This window comes from Stegodyphus dumicola, chromosome 4 (genome assembly GCF_044657685.1).
Source record: "Stegodyphus dumicola isolate Sdum_Otavi_A_Nest chromosome 4, ASM4465768v1".
Lineage (NCBI taxonomy): Eukaryota > Metazoa > Arthropoda > Arachnida > Araneae > Eresidae > Stegodyphus > Stegodyphus dumicola.
In genome coordinates this window covers 37,563,067-37,588,954 of record NC_140771.1, presented here as the reverse complement: position 1 = coordinate 37,588,954, position 25,888 = coordinate 37,563,067, and the positions used below count along the sequence as shown (strand labels likewise).

At 34.6% G+C, this 25,888-nt stretch overlaps 1 protein-coding gene across 1 annotated transcript in view; it reads right to left on the bottom strand.

The window, feature by feature from the left end:
* The window catches only part of LOC118186335 (uncharacterized), a 61,914-nt gene that overhangs the window by 8,853 nt on the left and 27,173 nt on the right, over positions 1–25,888 (bottom strand). The window contains exons 6-7 of the mRNA XM_085814728.1: positions 16,277–16,446; positions 7,367–7,460 (exon numbers count right to left, since the gene is read on the bottom strand). Of these exons, the coding sequence (XP_085670854.1) occupies positions 7,367–7,460; positions 16,277–16,446 (264 nt within the window). The remainder of the gene's footprint in view (positions 1–7,366; positions 7,461–16,276; positions 16,447–25,888) is intronic.

Below are 25,888 nucleotides of genomic sequence, written 5' to 3'. Positions count from 1 at the left end.
AGGGACAATTGTTCATGCCTCAGATATAGTGATGGTTCATTAGAGTCAACATATAGGCTCTGGACAGGAAAAGTCCTGAAAGCTCCTGAACAAATTCGCAGAGCTTGATGGTGAACAGGATCCAGTTTTAACAATACTGATGACCGGGCGGATCCGTAAACAACTGAGCCATAGTCCAGTTTAGAGCGAACAAGCGCTCTGTAAATGCAAAGCATAGAGCAACGCTCTGCACCCCAGGAGGTGTTCGCCAACACTTTTAAAATATTTAGTGTTCTTAAACACTTCTTTCTCAGTTTTAAAACATGAGAAAGGAAAATCAATTTTCGGTCGAACGTCACTCCTAAAAATTTTACTTCTGGCGCAACTGGAATAATTGTACCATTCAGATATAACTCAGGCTCAGGATGGAGACCTCAATTCCTACAAAAGTGCACGCACAAAGTTTTTTTGTTTGGAAAAAGTAAATCCCTGTTTATCTGACCATTCTTGGATCTTATTCAGAGCCATCTGCAATTGCCTCTCTATGTATCTCATGTCTGCCCCTCGACAGCTAATCTGCAGATCATCAACATATAGAGATCCCAAGATGGTGAGAGGAAGTTCTTTTAGTACAGAGTTTATTTTTAAAATGAACAGGGTTACACTTAGCACACAGCCTTGAGGCCCACCCTCTTCCTGTTCAAAAACATCTGACAAAACAGAGCCAATCCTTACTTGAAAAGTCCTAGTATTCAAGAAATTCTGAATGAAAATTGGTAGGTTGCCGCGCAAGCCACTCTCGTGAAAATCCCGAAGTATACCGTATCTCCATGCCTAATTGTAAGCTTTCTCAATGTCAAAGAATATTGAGACAAGGTGACTCCTTCTAACAAAGGCTTTTCGAATAGATGTCTCTAAAAGAAGCATATTATCTACAGTCGTTCTCCCCTTTCGAAAACCTCTTTGATAAGGCGATATAATATTATTCTTTTCCAAGAAGTAGACTAGGCGGCTGTTTACCATCTTTTCAAACAGTTTGCAAACACAACTGGTAAGGGCAATTGGCCAATAGCTTGAGGGATTCCACAGGTCTTTCCCTGGCTTAACAATAGGAATGACAACAGCTCTCCTCCATGCACTGGGGAAGGTACGCTCCTTCCACACCCTATTGTAAAGAGTGAGAAGGGCAGTCAGTGACTTACAGGACAGATGCTTCAGCATTTCATAATACACGCCATCCAGACGCGGACAAGACCTATGAGTCTGTAACAAAGCTCTCTTTAGCTCTAGCACAGTAAAGTCTTTATTATATGGCTCAAGGTTGGAAGAGTTGAAAGTGATGGGATTTCTCTCAGAGAACTGCTTGATAGAAAGAAATGCAGGTGAGTAATTTCTGCTGGAAGAAACGGCAGGAAATGTCTCACCAATAGTATTCACAATTTCTTCTATGGAGCTAATCACTCGGCCATCTTTTTCCAGAAAGGAAAGTGAGTGGTTTTTATATATTCTGCATGCTTTTTTAACTCTTTCCCAAACCCGTTTATTAGGCGTAGAGGATGTTATTGATGACACATATGAAATCCAGGAATCCCTCTGGCTCTGCCTTCTTACTTTTCATGCATTCGCTTTGGCTTTTTTAAATGCTATGAGATTTCGCAGAGTAGGATATCTACGAAAAATTCCCCATGCTTTTTTCTGTTTTTTTCAGTGCTTCATGACACTCGCGATTCCACCATAGTTTCGTATATTTTAGTATTTTTCCTGATGTTCTAGGAATGGAAAGCATAGCTGCCGCAATAATAGTATTAGTAACAGCTTCAACAGCATCATCGATGTGTGCATCTTCTACCATGTTCTCTGTGAGCTCTGTGGTGGAAGAGAATAGTTCCCAGTCTGCCCTATCGAGTATGAATCGAGGGGATCTCGACATGGGGTTTGCTCCTCTTCGTGCAAGAGATATAAAAATGGGATAGTGATCGCTGTTGTAAAGATCATTTCCCACACTAAAAGTGCAAAATGGCAACAGAGATGGTGAACAGATGGCAAGGTCGAGAGAGTGGAATGTCCTTGAAGGCTCATGGAAGTACGTATCCTGCCCATTATTCAGGAGACAAAGGCTATGATCTTCGATCATCTGATCAATTTGTCTTCCTCGGCAATTTGTATCTTGACTACCCCAGAGCGGACTATGGCCGTTAAAATCTCCTATTATGATAAAGGGGTGAGGCAGCTGCTCTATGAGACCATTTAAATCTTGCTGATCAATGTGCTCATTTGGAGGCAAATACAGAGAAACGACTGAGACAACAGTATGAAATTTTGCTTGAGTTGCGACAACTTGGAGGGATGTCGTCAAAGGAAGTGCATTTGATGGATAAACCAGTGAGGTGAGGAGGCCTACACCCCCACTGGCACGCTCACCTGCAAGGTTATCCTTCCTGACAATAGAAAACCTCCGAAGTTTTGCTTGTTGTTCCTGTTTCAGATTTGTTTCTTGTATTGCTAACACAGGATTATAGGTATTGATTAAAGCTTTGATGTCCAGCAAATTTCGGTGGAAACCGCGACAATTCCAAGAGATAAGGGTGGCCATTATGTCTCCTGTTTATTTTTTCAGTGCTGCTTTTTTTTCTTTCGAGGAAGGAGGTGTTTTGGGATTTCCATTCCTTCTTCTATTTCTATATTATCCAAGTTCGGGGTGTCAGATATTAAATCATCAATTGAACTACTGCTCAGATTTTGGTTTTTGTTAGCTGTTTTTTGTAGGCTTGTTTTTTGATTTTTCTGAATTACTATTTCTTTCTTCTGGATTGTGTGAAGTGGGTCTTTCTTGTTTTTGTTATTAATTTGAGGCTCTTGGCTTTTTGTTGATGAAACGAAAGATGTTTGTATGGCAACTGATCTTGTGGACTTAACAGCATTGGCAAAAGATAAATTTGGGCGCACTTGTGATCTTTCTACTATTTTCTGGGCTTCAGCATAAGACACATTTCGAGTAACTTTTGTCGCCTGAACTTCCTTTTCAGATTTCCATTTTGGACAAGAGCGAGAAAATGCTGGGTGATCACCCTTGCAGTTCACACACAATGGTGCAGCGGTGCAATTATCACTATCGTGACCAACCAACGAGCATCTGGCGCACGTAAGGTTGCCACGACAGGACGTCTTAGAGTGACCAAACCGCTGGCATTGGAAGCATCACATTGGGTTGGGAATATATGGTCTAACGAGACAGTTAAGATACCCAGCCTTTATATTCTTCGGCAGATCAGGCGATTTGAAGGTCAGGATCACGTGTTTCATGTCAATCAACTGGCCTTCCTTTCGCATCTTGATCCGCCTAGCACTACAGACATTTTGGTCAGCTAACTCGGAGACAAACTCTTCTTCTGAAACACACAGAAGGTCGATCTCCGAGATCACACCTCTACAGGAATTAAGTGTTTTGTGTGCTGACACAGTTATAGCTACTTATCCAAGTTTGGTTTGACGTAAAAGTGAAGCAGACTGGGTGGCCGAAACGGTATCAATAAGCAAGTCTCCAGAACGGAGACGCTTTATGTTTAATGGCTCACCTATGCATGAATGAATGTATTTGCTGACCACGAAAGGAGACATCTTTTGTAATTCTCCAGAGGCACTGGAAACAACAACAAAGTGCGGATAATCAGTAGATTCTTTGGCATTTGCATCGGTATGGATCTTCTTGGTAATGGATTTGCCAATAATTTCAACATCTTTGTTATTTTCATCAGTACGGATCTTCTTGTTAATAGATTTGTCAACAACTTCTATATCTTTGTTGGTGTCATTTGAATCAGGTTTTTTTAGAATGAAAAGAGAACCCATAATTGAAAAAGAAAAAATTCGGGTCCGACGGCCCCTCCCACCACGGAGCCCAACAAGGGAACACAGATTTCTGTGTTAGAGCTAGCCGGACCTATACGCAAACTGAAGCCCCACAGTCGGCTTTCCGGAAAGCAGGTACTCCTGAGCTTATCCCCAAGACACTGACCACAAGGACTAGTGACCAGCCGATTGACACCCGTGAAGACGACTAAGGTGCCTCCCGTTTAGCTGAAGCAGAGGCCAAAGCAGTGTGTTGGAGACAGTACCTCGCCCCTCAACTACCAGGACCCTCCTTTCCAGCGACACGGGTCTCCACGCACGGCAAACAGGTGGGCAGTTTTCTCGCCACTCGAAAACTAGACACAAGAGCTGTTCCAGTCTCTCGTGACAAGCCCCAAACTCCGAAGAGAGAAACCACAAGGGAGAAAGGAAGGGGAAAAGTTCCAGCCAAGAGGAGAGGAGACAGAAAAGAGGATAGATCACTGGGGCTCCAGGATCGTGTCACCCGTCTCACCAAGAAGATGATCCCCTGAAGGGCTAGGGTACCTCGGGATTGCCACACCCGTACTCACAAAAGTGAGCCCCCTGAGGGAGAAAATCCACATAGAACAAAAGTGTAAAAATGAATAAAGTTCCGTTACATGTACCAAAATGCTTTGAAATATATCATACTGTGACAGATTACTAATTTTGTATTTGAGTTTTGTATAAATAACATTTTGTAATACTTGCATCTCCCACAATTATTGCATCAGACTGTAATTGCGTATTAAATATTCCACGTAATATTCACTTCTGGCCCGATCACCGTACATGGGCTATGCCTGTGAAAGTTAGGTTTGGCTCGACCATCGTACGCGAGCTATGCCCATCATTGTAGATTAAGGGGTTAATCAGTGGAAAGCACATGAGCATACCACCTTTCTAACTAAGTTTATAACTCTTTCATTCATTAATTTACTATCTACACCAGTAAAAAGAATGCTGCATTTTACATCAGTTCCCAAATAAGCTTAAAATGCACTTTTTATTTAAACATAATTTTTTTACTTAAATTAGACTTTACAATGATGTTGCTAAGACATAGTTAATGTACTAAATCAGCAGCAGAAAAAGCACTAATTTCATAGCTGATAAAATCTACTCTTAAGACATGAGTTTTTACTGTTTCAGAAAGAAATTCAATTTTTTTTTTTTTTTAATTTAAAAAAGAAATATTCTGTGTAGTCTAGACTGTAAACAAAACTCTCCTCTGAATTTTATTTTCGCAGGTAAAAAAGTAGAGTTTAAAATAAAAATTGGATTTCAGAGTTATAGCGAGGATAAACAGCACTTATATACAATAATAATAAGAATGCTACTTTTAAAATACATAGTTTTTTCCCTCTATACCACAGATTCCAAATTTGAAATATAAAAAGTTTTTGTGCCACACAGAAATGCAACTTCAATAGGACTCTACACTGATAAATCTGATTTAAAGTCAAATACATAATTTGAATTATAAACTAGATAAAACATGATTTAAATGTGAAATATATTAAATAAAAATTTAGAATAAGAGATTAATTACTAAACTTTGGTTTGGGGCTAATTTTGTTCACATATTTCAGGGCATGAGAGCACTGATGAAGACTTGAATATGGATGAAAAATATGTAAATGCTTTTAAACCACAATGAAAGTAAAATTAATATGCATACAATCATGTAGATTATATTAGCAATGCTCTGATTATAAATTTACAGCAAAATATTAAATATGACTATTTACATGTTAATTGTTAAATTTTAATTCTTTAGAAATTCTCTATAATATATTCAGGTATTTAAATTGAATAAAAACAACTCTTAAACTCATTTGAGATGTAACAGAAGTTGCACAATTTATGTTTGATTAAGAGCTGACAATGGCATTGCTTTCATTTTTAAGCATCTGTCTTCAAAATTTTTGGTTCTCTTCAGTTAAAGAGTCATCACTTAGTACCAAATACAAATGTTGGCATAAAATATAATTAGACAGTGACTGTAACAATATGTACAACTTCTGAGAAAGAATGACAATATTATTAAACCTAGAATAAACGGAGTGGAAGAAGGTGAATACAAAAGCACAAAATATATTTTACCAAATTAATTTCAAATTATAAAAGAGATAAAGTTGCTGATTTCAGTAAGCTTTGCTGAAAACATTTGTGTCTACTCATATAACCTACAGCACATAAATACAGGAATCTAAACAGTGGCAGGGCAAAGACATTTATTTTGCCTTTTGCCTATAACCATTTCCTCAAAATGGATAAGTACTTGAAAGAAAAAAAAGCTGATAACCCAGGAGGGAAAATTACTGGATTGGTGATCATTTTTTCTGCTTATTTGCAATGGCGTTATTGCATAGCTCTTTCTGATGTGATATAAATAAGCTGCCACACTGGATACTTTGGCACACAATTAAGGTGGCTACCCCACTAACAGAAAGGAACCAAGTATTTTTCATAGCACTTCCTCAGACATTTAATTACTAATATTTCTTCTTGATTTACATTTGAAAAAAAAAAGACATCAGACAAATTAAAAACTGGAAAGTTTTGAAATTTACCAGGAGATTTGAAGATTTCATGAAAAATTGCAGGTCTCCTGTTATAACTAGGAGGACTGGCAGGTATGCTACATATTTATTACAGCAAAAGTACAAACAGGGATGCAAGCATTAAAATTTTACTGCCAGATAAAGCTGTAAGTATACTTTAAATGTTATGAGTATAATCTCAAACGTGAAAAATAAGCTGGCAAAATCTTAACATAGCATACATGGAAACACTTCCATTGTTCGGTTCAGATTACCAACAATGCTCACACACAAAAATAATAAGAAGTTCATTTTTAACAAAAATGATAGCTTTTACTTCTAAATGCTATTCAAATAATTAAATAGTAGTGAATTACAATATTTAATTACTCCGAGATTAGTTCTTCAAGTTCTTCTGATCTCAACTTCAATTTATTTTTGGTTAAAATATAAAATCCAAAAATGTTTTTGCTAATTTATGTGTGGTTTCATAAAAATTTTTATGACTTTTTTAATTATTATTAAATTTAATTAATTTATTAAATTTTTATTTCAAAACTTTTCTTCTTTCCATTCTCCAAGTCTTTTTGAAACCACTCATAAATTAGCAAAATGTTTCTTTGCAATTAGTAACCATTATTTAGTATTACTTCATTTTCAAATTTTTTTTAATTTAGACATCGGACTAAACTATATTTTCCTTTTATTTTGCAAGGTACTGGTTTTTATGTCTTGAATTTTTTAATTAAAATATGCTTTAAATGGATTATACATTTATCTCTAGTTTAAACACAAATTATTAAAGCTACATTTGAGCTTAGTATCTAATTTTTACTAAATTACATTCATATTTTTATTTTAGACTTAAATACAATATACATATACACACATTTCTATATAGAACACATTTAATCTATTTACAAAATTAAAATTTCTAGAACTTTATTTAAAGGAAACTAGAGATTATTTACCTTTTTAATTGGAAGTTTATTTTCCACAGTATCAGGAAGACAGTCATTATCAGCTATAGCTTCTAGTGTTTGTTCCGTTATGGTAGATTCATATCTACAAAAAAGAGTGTTTATTCATTTAATGTTCATACAAATGTACTTTTAAAAGCACTCCAATTTCAAAAAAGGGAAACAGTATGATATAAATTTAAATTTCCAGTTAACTTCATTAAAAAAAAAAAGTTTTGTTTCCCAAACTTTATATTCTTATTTTCTAGTCATTTACTAAACTGAACAAAGAACTGAGACGTAATGAGCCTGATGCAATAAGAATAGTTTATAACATACGTTCCCAACCATTTTTCGGCCCACTCTATCCCCTTTTCAGGAAAAAAAATAAATACTTATTACTCCTTTAAAAAAATATTGTTTTTGAAATCAATAATTTAACCCACAGTTTTCCAACATTTTAGAGTCAGAACCCACTTTTTTAAATCCTGATTCAATGATGCCCCTCTTAGATGTAGGAGACTATTGAAAAACAAAGACAGATTTTTTAAATTACTTTATCACACATAAAAGATTTTAACACAATGATGTGTTTCTCAAAGTTTGATTAACAAATATATATTATGAAAATATTTTTAGTGAGAGGACTGAGCTTGATGTACTGACACTAATTTTCATTATTTGTAGCATATTTGTCAACAGCAATCTTAAATCACTGTGTTCCACTCTTAATACTATTGACTTATACAAACATGTAAATACAGTCAAAAGTCGTTAATCCGGACTTCGGCGATTCCGGATTATCGATTTTTCCGGATTATAGATCATCAGTTTAAATCTGGTAAGATGGCATGCAGAAATTATAAAATTAAAAATATGAAACCGTAATTTATGAAATAAAGAACAATTATGATCTAAAGGATATCAAAATTTACAAAAAAAAAAAAAAAAAAAAAAACTTAATATTTATTTGTTTACTTTATTAAACATTTCTTTCAATGTAAGTTGTTTAAGTTGCTTCGTTTTATGTGATAATACTTTCTCTAATTCTATAAAGAGACATAATTTCTTCTTCAGTTACAAAGTTCCACTGTTAAAGTCCTATAATTGCTGTGTCAAGAATATCGATTAATTTGTTAATCGAAATTTTTTCATTTTCAATAAACTCTGTATCACTTTCTTCTTTATCGGAAGCAAATTATGATGACGAGGAATTTGATTTAAATGATATCAAAGACGGAGTACATCGAGATGAAATACTACATTTAGTAAGGAATTATAAGCCAAATAAAATAAAAACGTCTGTCCTGAAGATAAGGATAGTGCTGACAGATTAACTTCCAATTCATTGCGCGCCGCGGCATTTCGGCGTTTTCCCCCCCAGGCCGCAGATCAGCATGAAATTGATAAACAGATTTCGGAATGGTTTGAGAAACGAAGGATATGCCTTTATCCATTTTTTGCAGCAATTCCACTTTTTGTTTAATGGACTTCTAAACATACTTTCGCTTTGTAGATCCTTTACATATTAGTAAATATATATCGGAAATTCTATTTGACATAATCGAAAGTTCAAGCTTACTTTTATAAAATTGCTCTAACAGTCTGCAAAAAATAATAAGCCGGATCCAATTCAAAGATTAAGGAACAACGCAATCTGCAACATTAACTGAATTAGATAATTTTAGCTTAGCTTATACTGTCCGTTATACATTAAACGCGCAAGCGTAAACGTATTACGCGCATGCGCACATACATATTCACAGCCGTAAAAGTCTTACACCCGTAAAAGTCAACGCGTCTTACGCGTCAACGCGACACATGCGCAGAAAGTTTGTAGCTTTGAGGTCCGGATTATAGATCATTCCGGATTATGGGTGACCGAATTTACGACTTTTGACTGTATAAGCTTTACTGACCGAGCTGAAACATGCACACACATACACTGTGGTGTATATGAATGCTGCAAATTATTCACATACTATTCAAAAAAGTATAAAGAATTCTATTAGAACAGCTGAGACAGTCATGGTCTGTTTTCTACTCTTAAAACAGTGGTCTTACACTGGCAGCTTCCGAAGCAATTTTATGCAGTCTATGAATATACATTAGTTATGTATTTGTTAGTAATACCACACTTAGAGATTTAGATAATAACATAAATTCATTGCTGCACAGTGGTCTGCAATGTAGTGTTTATTAGAATACAAAAGCACTAGCAGTTATTGCATTCCAACTGAGGGCAAAGCTAGTGTTGGCACAGTCAAAAGTTCATATATACACTGGTGTGCAAAAATTAAGGACGAGACAGTTTTTTTCAATATAACTTTGTACAAAAGCTTTCCAAATCAACACATTTAATACCGTAAGATCCCCAATACTTAAGAACATGAGTAATGTAAGCAACACTTACTAAAAGAGAAATCAGAGGGATAAAAAGAAGCTTTATTGAAAAAGTAGCATGGAGCGCAATGCGACTGAAGGCCGAAACATCCCTGTGATGGGTGTCCAGCAAGAAACATCTGGTCTTTAATAGGGAATATGATCTTCCCTGACTGCTAGGCAGGTTTCACAGCGTCTGCCCATACTGAGAATGAGGGTGTCAATGAGTTGTTGAGGCATTGCTGCCCATTCGTGTTGCAGCGCCAATCAAAGCACCGGAATCGTTACTGGTGGTAAGGTATGAGCTGCCAAGCGTCTGCCTAGAAAATCCCATACATGCTCGATGGGATTGAGATCCGGAGATCGTGCCGGCCAATCCATACGTTCAATATCCTCACTCTCTAAGAGCTGTTCGGCAGCTACTGTGCGATGACATGGTGCATTGTCGTCCATGAAAAGGAACTGCGGACCCATAGCGCCTCTAAAAAGACGCACATATGGAAGAAGAATCTCGTTACAATAACGGGTCCCGTTGACTGAACCTGCGTCGAAGATGTGAAGGTCTGTGCGACTACCAAGCATGATGCCTCCCCAAACGAGAACACCGCCACCTCCATACCTGTCCCTTTCAATGATGTTTGAGGGATGATTGCGGCTTCCCCGCTCTCTCCAGATGAGTATGCGATGAGAATTGCTACTCAGACTGAATCTGCTCTCATCTGTAAAGAGTACTCGTCCCCATTCATTGTCTCTCCAATTCCGGTGTTCCTGGCACCACAGAGAACGACTTCTTCGATGGGCAGGCGTTAGAGGTACACACCGTACAGGGCGTCGTGCAAACAGACCACCACCGTGCAGTCTTCTAGCCACAGTAAAACGCGATATCGGTCCAGTCGCCTGTGTCGTGTGTCAAGCAATTTCTCCCGCTGTCTGCTGCCTGTAAGGCAATATACCGGTCATCTGCGGGTGTGATTCCTCGTGGACGACCACTACTAAACCCCCGGATAGCTGTTCCTGTAGTTTGAAATTGTCTCCAAAGTCGTGAAACAATGCTGTAAGCAATTCCGAACTCTGCAGCCACACTTGTCACACTGTGGCCTTCCTCCAACTTCCCAATGATTCGACCTCGGGTAAAAGCATCCAGATGTCATCTAACAGATTCATTATTTGTCATTTCTCACTGAGGCAGCAACTCGGTGTGATTTTAACTGCTATACGGCGTGCAATCTCTTTGCCAGAAATACTGATCTTACACCGACAACATGCTTTATACTACTCAGTCACTCCCCCATTACGTCTACCTGCATATCTGCCCATGTGCTACCGTACATCACCTTACTTAATCTCCTGATTGGTCTTTCTGTCCGCTCTGCCTCTTCGTTCAGCTGATATGCTAATTTTTCGACTTCGTCTTTAATTTTTGCACACCAGTGTAATGCACATAATAGCACACCGGCATGTAAAAGCAGCTAAGGCTGAACATTAATCATTGCACTTCCAAAAATAACAATTTAAAATATAACATAAACAAAATTAGACATGCACAGATATGAACAGATAAAAAACTATCATTATTTATTCTCAAGTTAGCCTCAGTTAGAAAATTTTCACTGAAAGTTTGGAAAGTTTTCATAATTTGTTCATTTTTTGTTTATGTTAAAAGCAAATTATTTAGTGGTTAATTCAATATGTTAGAATTATATTTGAAGTAAATGTCAGTCCTAAAATTTAATATTTAGCTGTTAGTATGTCTGAATTACAAAACGTAACCAACAGAAATTTTTTACAGGTATTTTCTTAGAGATAAAACATAACTACTGCCGCCCAACCCGTATAGAGGTTGGCATCGCTGACTGCTGTGCCTAAGGGCCCGAATTTGAATCCTAGAGAAGACATGGTTTTTTGTAAATGTATAGTGTCTGTGTGGCATGGGGACACTCTAAATATGTGGCAAGCCGAAAGTTCTCTCGAGGGGTTGGTGATAGGGAAAGAGGGGTGGAAGACCCTTGGACCCCTGTGTCCCCCCCCCAGGTGCTCTCCATCAAAACTGAGGGTAGAACTGAGCTAAATCGTACTGTCACCTGTAAGGTGCTCAAGGCTGTTGTCAACAACAGGCGTATCTTATGCTCCTTGCCACGAGGACTTCAGTGCGCCTAGGCTGACTATAGATCAAGACAAGTGAGCATTAGTCGTCAAAAACAACATAAATACTATGAATTTGAATCCTTTCCTCTGTTTTATTACTATTTTCATTTATGTACATTTTAATAAGTATTTAGTAAGTGAAATTTAAACTTACTGATTTAAAATACTACTAAAACTTACTGATTTAAAATGCTACTAAACTTACTGATTTAAAATACTACTAAAATGCTATAATATTAAGTTGTATTAAACATTGTATTTTTTTTAAATAATAAAAAAGTGTGATTACTAATTTTGATGTTGGGCAGCCACTAGTCATTGGATAGGACAAGAGCCCACCTGATAAGAATTAATCTTGATAATTCATTCTTGCGATTTTATACTAAATATTACTTTAAATAAGCTATCTACTATCTAGCTTATAAAGTGATCAGACCATCTATATGATTGCTACTTGATATTTAAAAGATGTTTAGAACCTTTTTTTGAAAATTCGCAATTGATGATTTTTATCATTAATCAAACTTAGTATAAATTTGTTATTTGCAATTAAAAACTTAGTACATTATTATTATTATTATTATTGTTATTATTATTATTATTATTAAGTATAAATGAAAAATGGGGGACAGCTGGTCTTTGGTGCCCCTGAATTTACCTTGGATCAAATATGCCCTCTTAAATCTTTCAGTGTCCACTGGTGAGTGGTACCAACACCATAGAGAGCTACTGATTTAAAATACTACTAAAATGCTATAATATTAAGTTGTATTAAACATTGTATTTTTTTTAAATAATAAAAAAGTGTGATTACTAATTTTGATGTTGGGCAGCCACCAATCATTGGATAGGACAAGAGCCCACCTGATAAGAATTAATCTTGATAATTCATTCTAGCGATTTTATACTAAATATTACTTTAAATAAGCTATCTACTATCTAGCTTATAAAATGATCAGACGATCTATATGATTGCTACTTGATATTTAATATCTCTCTTAACTTGAAACGACAGTTACATTAATGCATATTCCTTCAGTTCATTAAAATGTCATTTATACTAAAACCTGCTGCCAGTATAACTTTTTTTCGTTATTTAAACAGTTTTGGTTAAAAAGTCAGTTATGCATTTTCTCTATTTTTGGGGGAACACTTTTATACAAGAAATTTATAAACTCAAAATTATTTCTCTCAATAATTTAGATATGGTTTCTTTTCATGTAAAATCATTACATACCAATAGACTATTAATCAGCTTTCCTTAGTCAACAGATATTGAAGAGTTACAAATGGAAAGCCAGTCAATCTACTTTCAAAAATCAATGTTTATTGACTTCTATATTACAAAGTTTTTCTAGACTCTAAATTCTATTAATTATGTGAATAAGATGTGACCAATCTAAGTTTTATGTTAGTTAGTATTTTTCATGACAACCTGCATAGAAAGGCTTATATTACATAATTTATTAATATCAAGAACATTTTTAAATTGACATTTTATTTTTACTTATGAACAAATGCAAACATCTTGCTGTTCAATTTGCATATGGTCCCTGAAAATGATCTCAAACTTTAAATACCTTGGTCTTTTTTTTTTACTATATAGTAGGGGTGGCCAACCTGCGGCTCTTTGAAGGATTACTTGTGGCTCTCGATAAATGTACCCCAGTTCCCTTTTCATTTTTGTGTTATAATATTTTTAAAAATTATTATCGTTCCATATGCATTTCAAAATGTCTTTTAAATTACAGACAACAAATTTGAAAGACTAAGTGCAACATTGTAACAAATTTAATTTCTGTCCATCGTCTCTTGATTTTTTTTCTGAATCCATTTGAAATTAACATAATTCAAGGTGAGTTTTCCATTTCCAATATAATTATGACCCAAAAAGCATCTGGAGAATTAGGATTAATAGAGATGCAAGAAGATCAAGCTCTACAATTAAAATATAAATTGACGTTGATTACTAAATTTTGGAAATTTGTGCCAGAATTAAGTATCCTGAATTTAAAAAGGCTGCTTGTTGAATTATTTCAATATTCGGAACAACGTATTTATGCGAATCATTTTATTCCACTTTAAAATTTGTGATATCCAAACACTGATCAGTATTAACTAACCAGCATCTCAAAGAATTACTGAGAAGTGCTGTCACCAATTATTCACCAAATAATTTTACAGAATTATCAAGAGAAGTAAAATAAATGTGTTTAATTTTTAATATTTAAATTCAATACATATATTTTGTATTTTTATTTATACGTTTTCAATAAATATAATTTCTGTAAAGAAAATTTTAATACCTTTTTTGCATACCTTTTAACTATGTGTTTAATTGTGGCTCGCAAAAAATTTCAAATTTTGAAAAATGGCTCGGACTATCAAGGAGCTTGCCCAACCCTGCTATAAAGGAATAATTTTTTTTTTTTTACTTTGTTTTTCATAACGAGTATAAGATTGCTCTAAATGTAGCAATAAAGACCAGAGGACAGCATTAAAAAGTTAGATTTTATAATTTTCACACAACTGTTTTTTTTTTAAGTTAAATTTTAAAAAGCCAAAACATGAATATTTGCATCATTTAAAACAATTTTGTAATTAGAAGCATATATATCTACAACCAATGATTGTGAAAATAAAGGAAGGGATAAGGACATAAGGATTTTTGTGGACATGGTGTACATGCATTAATTACTATACCACTTCAATTTTTCGCCGGATCATCATTTATATCTAAAATTGTTTCAATAGCATTATAAAAACACATTTTATTTAGAAAATACTGATGATGAAAATGTTAATTCTAATATTCAATTCTATCTAAGGATACTTTTTTCTATCCATTTATAAAGATGAAAGATAAGGAAGGAGAAATTTGCTCTTAGCAGATCAAGAAAACCAAGTTAAGAACACATTTTGAAAAATAATATAACTTATATGTAATAATAATAATAATAAAAAGAGACAATTTATTTGCGGGGGAGCAATAAAATATAAATTGAAAACAAACAAAAAAAAAAGTTATGGTATGGTGGCTTTTAGAATCTTTAGCTTTATAAGTGAGATTTTCATGAGCCACTGATGATGTATTTGCTGCATAATTATTGTGCAACAATAGACTATTCATGCATACAGATTTTTCATTGTTAAAATCAGTGTAGCATGAACTAAAATTTCATTAAAATCAAAAGCATCACACCTTTGCAGAATAAATCTCCAAAGGAACGATAGATACAACTTTTTTCAAAATTCATAGAATAATTAGGAAATAAAGTGAGGTGGGGAAACTACCGTAATTTCGCACGTTTAGTCCGCACCATCGTATAGTCCGCAGACACGATTTTATATAAAAAAAATTTAAAAATTGTCAGATAGTCCGCACCACCGGATAGTCCGCGGACTATACGTCCGAAATTACGTTTTTTTAATACGGCAATATTCCCATGCTTTTTAAACACATCCTTTTGCGCAAATTTCTCACCGCTTTCTTGTCCACTTCAAAATAACGGAGTAAAATCCTAGTATACGGTGCAGCCTTGGCGCGACTTTGAAAATTATCGCCAACACCAAAAATGATCCAAAGAACGTCTATATATATACTATACACGCATAGTATATATACTATATAATATGTTTAACTATATATTTTCTTTGAATGACCCGTTAACTACTAATCGTATATGTCCCGTTTTTACTGCTCATCATAAAGTCGCCAAAAGTAGTCAAATCCCGTGTGCACCGGATACTAGGATTAAACCAATAACGGCCCGCTTCTCTATTTCCATCTTTTTCAGTTTTCTCAAGTACCTCTCAGCAGTAAATCTCCGGCGATGTTTCATCAACGTTAGCGAAGATGAAAGACAAAATACGAAAACAAAATACTGTGCAACTTGCTATCCTCGTGATAAGTGGTAATGAAATGTGACCTTCGACCCCACTCACTCGGTGTTGCCAAACTACGCTATAAGTAAACGAATCACGCTTTTTTTTCGTACTCCAGGTACTTTCTACTATGGCTCCTAAAAACCGAGCTGACGCATCAACTACTTTTCCCCCTCCCGGTAGTTGTGCTAAAGCAGTGCGAAGGACACTTGGAATATCGCGCTTTTTTTATATTTGATCATCGACAGTTCACGACAGCGTGTTTTTTAAATTTCAACAATTTTAACCGTGAACAACCAGCGTGTTATCCGCACTGGTGGATAGTCCGCAGCTTCAAAAATTCGCATTTTAAACACAGTTAGTCCGCGGACTATACGCGCGAAATTACGGTAATACTTTTCACATACACTGAGGCAAAACGCTGTTTGCTATACATTATACACTATTTTGAACAGATATATTGTAAATTAATCAGCTACAGATATTTTTAGACTGATTTAATTTTTTTACCTATGAGGAAGTTCAACACCTAAAGCTAAACTGATATGAGTCAACAAAAGATTTGTAACATAACGAACAGCTCTTGGAAACCAATGTATACCATCAGGTGTTCTGCGGTGAATTTGCATCCTTAGGTGATAATGTACATCCAGGACATCAAATCCACTGGCTACTACAATCTAATAAATCCACAGAAAGATAACCAAATTCTAAACATTGAAAGCAGGAAAGTATCATAAAATATTAAAACACATATTTATTAATAAATTATTCTTTTAATAAAATATCCATCTAAACATTTCTGTATCATTAGCCACAATTAAGGTAAAAAATTATCAAATTCAACTTGATAAATAAGTAAATAAATAAATTCAATTCAATTCATTAATGCAGAGCATTAAGCACAAATTATTAGTAATTCCTGAAATTTATGTCATAATCCACTCTGCCTTGCGACACACATTTCGGCGAGTAAAAAAAAGCTTTCTTTGTTTTTTACATAACCATATATATTTATTAATAATTATTAATTTTTAATTGTTAATATATATGTATATTTACTTACTATTATTACATTAAACTGTTAAAAACAATGCACTGTACCTTCTCACCTTACTGTGCCTATAAATATTTAGGCACAGTAAGTCACTAAAGATAGTTTGCTTAATCTTGTTTTTTTAATTATTCTTCTGACTTTGTAATTAATAATAGCCACCAATAATAATTTTTGCCATCTCGCCCAAAGTTTTTTAAAATGGATTAATATGTTTTAACACTTTGCGGGCCGCTAATTTATCGAAGCGCCGTTATGCTGCCGCCGGTTCACGCAGGTTCTACTGCTCGCCAATGGTGATATTTACACAATTTTTTTAAACATAAGTGGTTGGTATATAATTATTATTAAAGAAAGCACTAAAATAACTGTTACACTATTTTTATTCCATTTTATTCCAATTATATTTTTTAATTAGTACTAAAATGTTTTATTTAAAAAATATAACTCCTAGGATCCATAGTTCTTTTTAGTATGATAATTCTGAAAACATTTTCCAACATGCAGAGAAACGTTGCACGAAGAACACATGTATGTAGTGGAACTTTTTTTCTTTTCAGCAGTGCAGACTTTACAGACCCTTCGCGGGTTATGAATTCTCCCATTACCACTAATACATGTTATTCTATGTTTTCTCATGTTCGTAGTAAGTCTGCCTGGTGGATCAAACCTCGGCGATCTTTCATCACATTGAGCAGCCGATCTTGATTGTTGCTCCTCTTCATTCCCATTAATCCATGCTAGTGCAAGGTTTAGTAAAAATTGTTTGAATCTAATAGGATTTTCAGAATTTTTTATGTATATCTGGAACGCGTTGAGTAATGCACATTTTATGAGATATAAAACTTTTTTTTTTTTTGTCCATTTCTTTGTTTTGCGTATGGAATATATATTTTGAAGTATGGAATAACACGATAGGTATTGATCGGCGTGATCAACACCTTTCATAAATTTATTATACTCTTGTATGCAAATTGGTTTAATGCACTTCTTTTTGGTTCTTTTACTCACACATTTGACCATGTCTGCTGAAGTTATCGTAGAAATCATCATTATCAATTTTTTGGCCGAATTCCATTTTTGTACCATAATTTTCCCTTTTCTACAAAATTCCATTGACTTATTTTTCAGTGTAGCAGATTTTAAGCAATTCGGCACTCCTCTGTTTACTCTAATTGTGCCACAGATGTTTGTTTTATGCTTTAGTAACTCCTCTGCAACCTTTACACTATTGTAATAGTTGTCCACATATACATTGTGCCATAAATTTAAATATGGCGATTGCATGGACAACATTGTTGCAATCAGCAATTTTCCTTGCACGCAATATATTTCTAAATTGCATATATAAACAGATGTCGCTTCACACACCATACGGACTAAAATTCCATATTTCATACTTTTCGCAGGATTATATGTACGAATAGATAGCCTGCCCCTCCATGGAATGATACCTTCATCCAACGATAATTCTTTCTCGGGTTTATAAATTTTTTTAAACTTTTCTACAAGGTACGAGTAAACTGGTTTTATTTTATCAAGCCTTTCTTGACAATGCTCATTATTACTGAAGTGCCAATACTTCTATAACTTCCGAAATTGGTTCCTTGGCATAGTATTCCCAAAAATAGGTGTATGTAATCCTGGGTGAGTAGACCAATAATCGTCTTGTTCTGGTTTTCTTACAATTCCCATTAGGATAACAAACCCCAAAAGTTTTTTCATTTCTACAACATTTGTATAAATCCAAGCTTTATTCTTTTTGATTCATTGTTATTATTATTTTGCTGATTATGATATAAGTTTGTGTGGCAAACAAATTAAATAAATCGTCCTCAATGAACAATTCCACAGTTGATAATATATCTGGTGTGTATGGTACCTGTAACACAAACCGTTCCAGGCAAGCATGAAAGTTAGGTTTAAAATCAACTTCTGACCAATCATTTGCCACAGAATTCTCTTCATTACTTTCGGATTCACTAATTATTGGTCTTCCCTTATTTTTGAATCGTCTCACAATTATATCGCTCCCACTGTCTGAATCACTTTCACTATCAGAGCAATTATCCTCTTCTGATAACAGATCAGCATATATTTCCTCATCGAAGAGCATTTTGAAGGATATCTTTAAATCTAACGTAAGTTTCCGATATTTGAAGGCAGCGAAAGACAGTCTCAAACTAACAAAACAAGCGTGCACAAAAAAAAAGATTTCAATAATAGACAGTCTGGTGAATTGGGAGAGGAAAACAGTTGAAACCAATGTTTCCTGATCGTCAAATGTTTTGCTATAGTATGTCTATCTATACAAACGTCGATGTGAAGCATCGTCGTTGGCGAAAATAAGTCACGCGTATGTGACAGCGGCCGATAACTGTTGCCGAGCAAAAGTCACGCCAGCGTGAGAGCGGCCAATAACCGTTGGCGAGCAAAAGTCACGCCAGCATGACAGTGGCCCACAAAGTGTTAAGTTTAAATGCAAGAATTCCAATGAAACATTTATGTCAGAAAAAAAATTCTGCTGAAATGAAACTGCTTTCTAACCTAGAATTTTATGAACATAATGTTCTTATAACAGTACCAAATCACAAATTTTATGAACAAGGACAAAATAAATAAATAAATAACAAATAAGCAAACAAAAAAAATTTATAAAGTTGCACTTTATATACAAGGACATATCTGCACAATAAAATGGAAATCAGTATTATTGATAAAAGAAGCATTTGCCCTCATGCAAGCCACAGAGATAGGAGTCAGGAACCAAATACGAAACTAGAATAAAACATAATTTGAAACAGAATGCCAGAAAAGACCTGTATTCACAATACATATACCATCTTGATACGTATAGCAATTTCTTTCTATTTTTTACAGTCTAAAGAAATCATTAGAATTATTGGCATTTTATTATTACAGTACAAAGTTCAAGATACAGAATTGTCAGGACTTCAGTGGTTCCGAATATTCCCAGATTAGATAGTCAGTTTAAGTCTAATAAAATGACATGTAAAAATTAAAAATGTAAAATAATGAATATGACTTTTACAGAAGGAAAATTGGCACACACAGAAAAAAAAAGGAGGGGGAGAGAGATAGAGCTTAATAGATACTTTTCTGTTAACTGCCATTATTTAGCACAAAACATATTGGGTTTTAACGAAAGTTTCCTGAACCAAATCATCTGCACAAACAGCCCGTGTTGCCATGTTTAATTATATTTTGTCAACTGATTTTTGGCATTTGAAAGAAAAAGACTTGCTTTAGAACACTGTGTTGTGAAAAATTTGTAAAAAAATATCATTAAGTACATGGTCTCTGAAATGGAACTATCACACTACCAGATTAAAACCATCATTTACTTCCAGTTCTGTTGCAAAAAGTCTGCTACAGAATGTCACCAAATCATGTGTATAGCTTTAGGTACTAATGTTGTATCATATGACACTGTGTAGGTTTGGTACTGAAAGTTCAAAAACAAGGACTATGGCATTCAAGAAACACAGCGCTCTGCTTGTCGGCCTACTGATGTTGATGAGGCCCACTAACAAGAACTCATGGAAGAAGATCAGTAGGCAACCACTCGATATCTTGCTAAGGAGTTAGACGTTAGTGCCATGTCCATTAGTCATGCTATGCCTTACATAAACTTGATATACAAGTTCAATCGCTAAGTGCTGCATGAGCAGATGAGCTGACTCAAGCAGATAAGGATAGACGTGTCCAGGCCTGCACTAATCTGCTTAAATGTCAACGCAAAGACAAAATTCTGGACTGGATCATCACTTGTGATGAAAAGTTAATTTACTTCAACAACACAGGCTGAAAAGGAGGTTGGTCTGTGTCTGGTGAGCCCGCAAGCAGCGTCGCAAAGCTCAATTTGACTAATAAAAAGATCATGCTGGTGGGATTGCCATGTTATTATCCACAAAAAGAATATCTAGAAAAGGGTTAAACCCTCAAAGGTAAGGTGTACAGAAAGATGCTAGTCCCTTTTGATGCTGCTATCAAGGAAAAACGTCGAACTGAGTTGCAGAACAAAAAGGGAATGTTCTGTTCCAGCAAGATCACATGTGTCTGTATTCACCGGCTGGAATCTGTACAGACTGGAATGGTATCTTTTGCCTCACCCATCATCTATCCCAACATCATTCCTTCGGACTTCTGAATACAGACTGGAATGGTATCTTTTGCCTCACCCATCATCTATCCCAACATCATTCCTTCGGACTTCTGAATGCCATTGGAAGAATATGCCACTGGAAAAGAAGATTTTGAGGCCTATTTTACAAACAAAGCTACAGATGCCAATGAAGAAACAGTGAGTGAACAGACTGCTTAAAAGTGGATTAGCTGATTTTCTTCTGGAGATGACAGCCTTGAAGGCAAGCCTCGTGTTAATCATCCATCCACCCTTGTCAAAGTCCAACTGGAGGATGAAATCAAGCAGAATCCTCATCATGGGTGTGGACTATCTGACAAAACCATTTGATCACATCTTCATAACCTTACTTTGACATGGAAATTAAGCAAATGGGTACCTCATGTTTTGTCTGAGGAAAAAAAGCTCCTATGGTTGTTGAACATCTGTTTGTCATTGCTGTTGTGCCATAATAAAGCCTTGTTCCCGGACCAAATCTTGAGATGTGACAAAAAAATAGATCATGTATGATAACCGGAAGAGGTAACATCCTTGATCGACTTCTGGTTAGGGTCTCATTGGCCACTGAACCAAACATTCACCAAAAGAAGGTAATGCTGTGTGTTTCATGGAACAGCACTGGCATAATCCACTATGAATATCTAGAAAGCAGAAAAAACATAATAGCCGAGGTCTACTCATCACAACTGCAAAGAATTTCAGCTGCACTGCACCAGAAGCAGCCAGGACTGGTCAGAAGAAGAGGACTTCTCCTGCACGATAATACCAGACCTCATACAGCAAAAGTGGCCAAAGAGGTAATCAAAACACTGGGTCAGGAAAAGCTACCTCAGCAACCAACTGAATTCGAAAATTACACTACTTGGAAATGCAAGATTCAAATGCTTTCAATGCATGATGGGTTGAATGGTTTTCTTTATGTCCCCCATCTTTTAAACCTGATGATGAATTTTAAAAGAGGGATAAAAAAGCAGAAACTATAATAAATCTATGCATTGACGACTCTCATATTATTCATGTTAGAGATGAAACGACTACCACTGGCACATGGCAAAAATTAAAGTCAATTCACAAGTGCTCCAATTTGAGCAGTCAATTATATCTTCTGAGAAAATTATATTCAATGAAAATGGCAGTGATATGATCACACACATCACTCATATTATGGACTTGGTCGAAAGGACAAATACAACAGAAGACTAGAACAACAAGCAGATCGAAGTTCTAATTCTTCAGCGTTTGCATTTGCAATAAATGCAAAAATTATGATAACAATAGGATAGATTGTGATAATAATTTTGTACCTTTTGTAAATGCAGTGGTTATACTCGTTAGCGTTGTTTTAAATTGCAGAACAAAAACAACAATTTTTGTCCTGACAGGTCAAAATTAGAAACTTGCGTGACCAAACATGTTGGAAAATCGAACCAACATTTTATGAGCACAGACACTTCCGCTGAAAGAAGCTGTCAATCCAGCGACAGAGACAGAGCTCAGTCCATGCTAGTCCAAAGTACTGTTTACAAAAAGGATTCAATAATTACTCTACGATTTTGCTCAGAACAAAATATAAATAAAAAAAATTTGCACACCATGCAAAAAAAGGGGGGGACAGTTCTATATCTGCCGTTCTACTGGGCCGATTGCCGAAATTCAAATTGCAGTTTTTTCACATCTCAAAAGCGCGACCTAGGATATGTATTACATTTAAATATAGCATTGTTCTAATATAGGTATTTTGACACAAAATCGGACGTTGTTGATTTTGCCACAAGAACAATTGTTTTCCATACTTCAATTCTACAACTCAAATTACGCCAAACTACCAAGTTTTGTAAAAATTGCACGAGTAGATTTAAAAAATTAGCTCTCGAAATTTTAGCTCCGCAGTGTTAATTGAGTTTGGTATATATTTATTAATCTCTCTTTTTTAATTCCTTGTATGAAGTAAAAAGGAAGTATTGCAATCGCAGAAAATTTCAGGTATCATATTTCAACGAAAATATCCATTTGGACCGCTATCAAATGCAATTTAATGATGTTTTTGCGTGACAAAACTCTTTTCGCCCAAAGAAATCATAAAACATTTAAAATAAATTCTGAAGAGGTTTTTTTTTTTTTTTTTTTTTTTTTTTTGGCATCTGTACATACGTTTTTTTAGTATCTCGCATAACTAAAAAACAAGCCTCAGAACGTTGAAGTTTTGTATATAGTACTGCTATAAGATGTAGATGTGCACCTCCTATTTTGGTTGCAATCTGCTGCACCAAAAGTATATAAATATAAATATCCACTCTGTTACTAGGCTCAATGAGCTTAGTTTCTTTATTCTTATATGTTTGTAAATTGTGCATTTTTTGCTTTAGAAATGATTGAATTATGTTGTTCTGGTTAAGATTTTTATGCTTTCAGTTATTCTGCATGCAATAATTGTGGAATTATCAACAATTTAAAAGTTTTTTAAGTGCAGCCAAGCCTAATTTTTGATTATCATGGCAGCCATGTTTGTTAACATTTGAAACTTAGCAAAGTGATGAATTAAGTCTCTGCACCTTCAGTGTCTTTTTGCCAAGTGGGATCAAAAGGAAACTTTCAGTTTTCTGCACCGAAAAATCTGCCTACTTGCTTGCTAGTGGAATTGCTTGTTTTTGCGTAGAAACTGTAATTTTATTTGTAAAAATTGTGTTTTAATTGTTTTAACAGTATTTGGATGACTTGGACACACTTGAAATAGAAAGGATAGTGGATTTGTTGCCAATCTAGAAAAACTAAGCTTCACAACAGCAAAAGTAGCACCTTCTTTTATTATTGCGAATTAAATTATATAAGTCATTTTGAAATGATCGTTTAAATTATTAGCTTGATTTTGGTAGAAACTGTAATTTTAACTATAAAAATTGTTTTTTTAATTGTTTTATCTGTATTTTGAGTTTTACGTTTCTCTATACCTTTCAAATTTTTATGTATTTTTGCTTTGCTGCGAAGTGAGAACTTAATTAATTAGTAGCACATGCGCATTAGGTAAGCGACGCTGAATCATCTGCGAAAAACTGTGTCTTTTTTATCTGTTTAATTTCTTTTAATTCGTTTTAAATTTATTATAGCACTTGAATAGAACTTTTTGTAATTCTTCAGATGATATAATTTTTGTGCACTCTGAGTTATAAAATGAGATGTAATGCTGTTAAGAGAACCCAGTGCCGAAGTGTCGCTATGGTAAATAAATATAGTGAACTTTAAAGAGTGCATTTATTCTATTGTGGTTTGAGTGCTATCCATGAAGTAGATTTAAATCAAAATTTGTTAACTGTTAATTCAATATGTTTAAATGAAATGCAGGAAAATTGCATATAATTTAATATTATGTACAAGAAAGTCATGTGGTGTACACATCAGATTTTTTATTAAACTTATTTAATTTTTCCTTTCACATTTTGAAATTCAGGTTCATTCCAAATATAATTCACCCATTTTTTATGATTTATTTTTAAAACTTGTATTTTTAAATAATTTTTAGACATTTTTCAAAAAAATTTTTTAATTATAATCTATAAAATTTTGGCCATCATTTTAAAGTAGACATATTTCTAAGCTTACCTGCAAAAAATTACAGTTTTTATTCAAATTTCCGAAGATATATGTTAATTTGTATATTGGCACATTTTGAAATTTGGCATATTTGTATAAAGCAATAAAACATCAAATGTGGTTTAGACACCTTGTTAAAATTATTTGAAAGTAGGAACGATGTGACTATTTTCCACACATGCACAATGTAAAAAAGGTAGGAACAAGGTGCCTTTTTTTCTGCTCCAGCATAATGGAAGGGAAAGGAAAAGAGGTTACCATATATTAAGAAGTTAGCCGAGTGAATTATTCTTGGAGCAAACTGAAAAAATTTTTGAATTTTTCCATAAATTTTGCACCAAATTTTACAAAATTTAATATCTAGGCATAATTTAAAATTTGTAAAACAATTGGTTGCACTGCACTAGTGCACTATCATACCTCTGCACTAGTAGTTTGACATACAACTATCAAAACCTTTCTTGTTGTTGCAGCATATGGTAAAATGCATGTGAGGCATGTAGATGTCACTACAGCATTTCTACATGGAAATTTAGAAGAAGATATATACATGGAACAGTTGGAAGGCACAGTTCAAACAGGACAAGAAGACTAAGTGAAAACAAATTCCTGTTGAGCCAAAAATCAAAAATAGAAAAATTGAAGAAGATATTTTGTCCAGATATCAACAAAGCATCTTACACACCAATGGATATTTCTTATCCAAAGAAAGAGGATGCCTCTCCACCAGTGGACAATACCAAATAGAGGTAAGTCATCGGAGTATTACTATACATAGCCACTCTAACCAGACCAGACATTATCCTAGCAGCGAGTCTATTAAGCAAGAAAAATTAATCTCAAAATGAGAAGGACTGGATAGCAGTTATAAGAGTGATTGAATACCTGAACTCTACAAAGGACATTTACCTAAAAATTGACTCTGACAGCCCACCAACACTTTCCTGTTATACAGATACTGACTATGCATCTGATTTAACCGCTAGATGATCAACCGGTGAAAATTTATTTTCTTAGGAAACAGCTCAATATTTTAGTCCACAAAGAAACAAAATAGTATTTCCTTATAGCATCTACTGAATTTGAGCTTATTTTTGAAGCTACTGCTGCTCAAAAGCTCAAATAGATATTAGATCTCCTTAAAGATTTTGGATTACTTCAAAAACTACCCATTAAGATATCTGAGGACAATAAATCCACAATAACCCTCATAAAACAGGGGAAAATGAAGACCAGGCTAAAGCATATTAATGTTAAATATATCTTTCTAAGAGAAATGGAAGAGAATAAAAAATTGAGATAACATATTGCAATA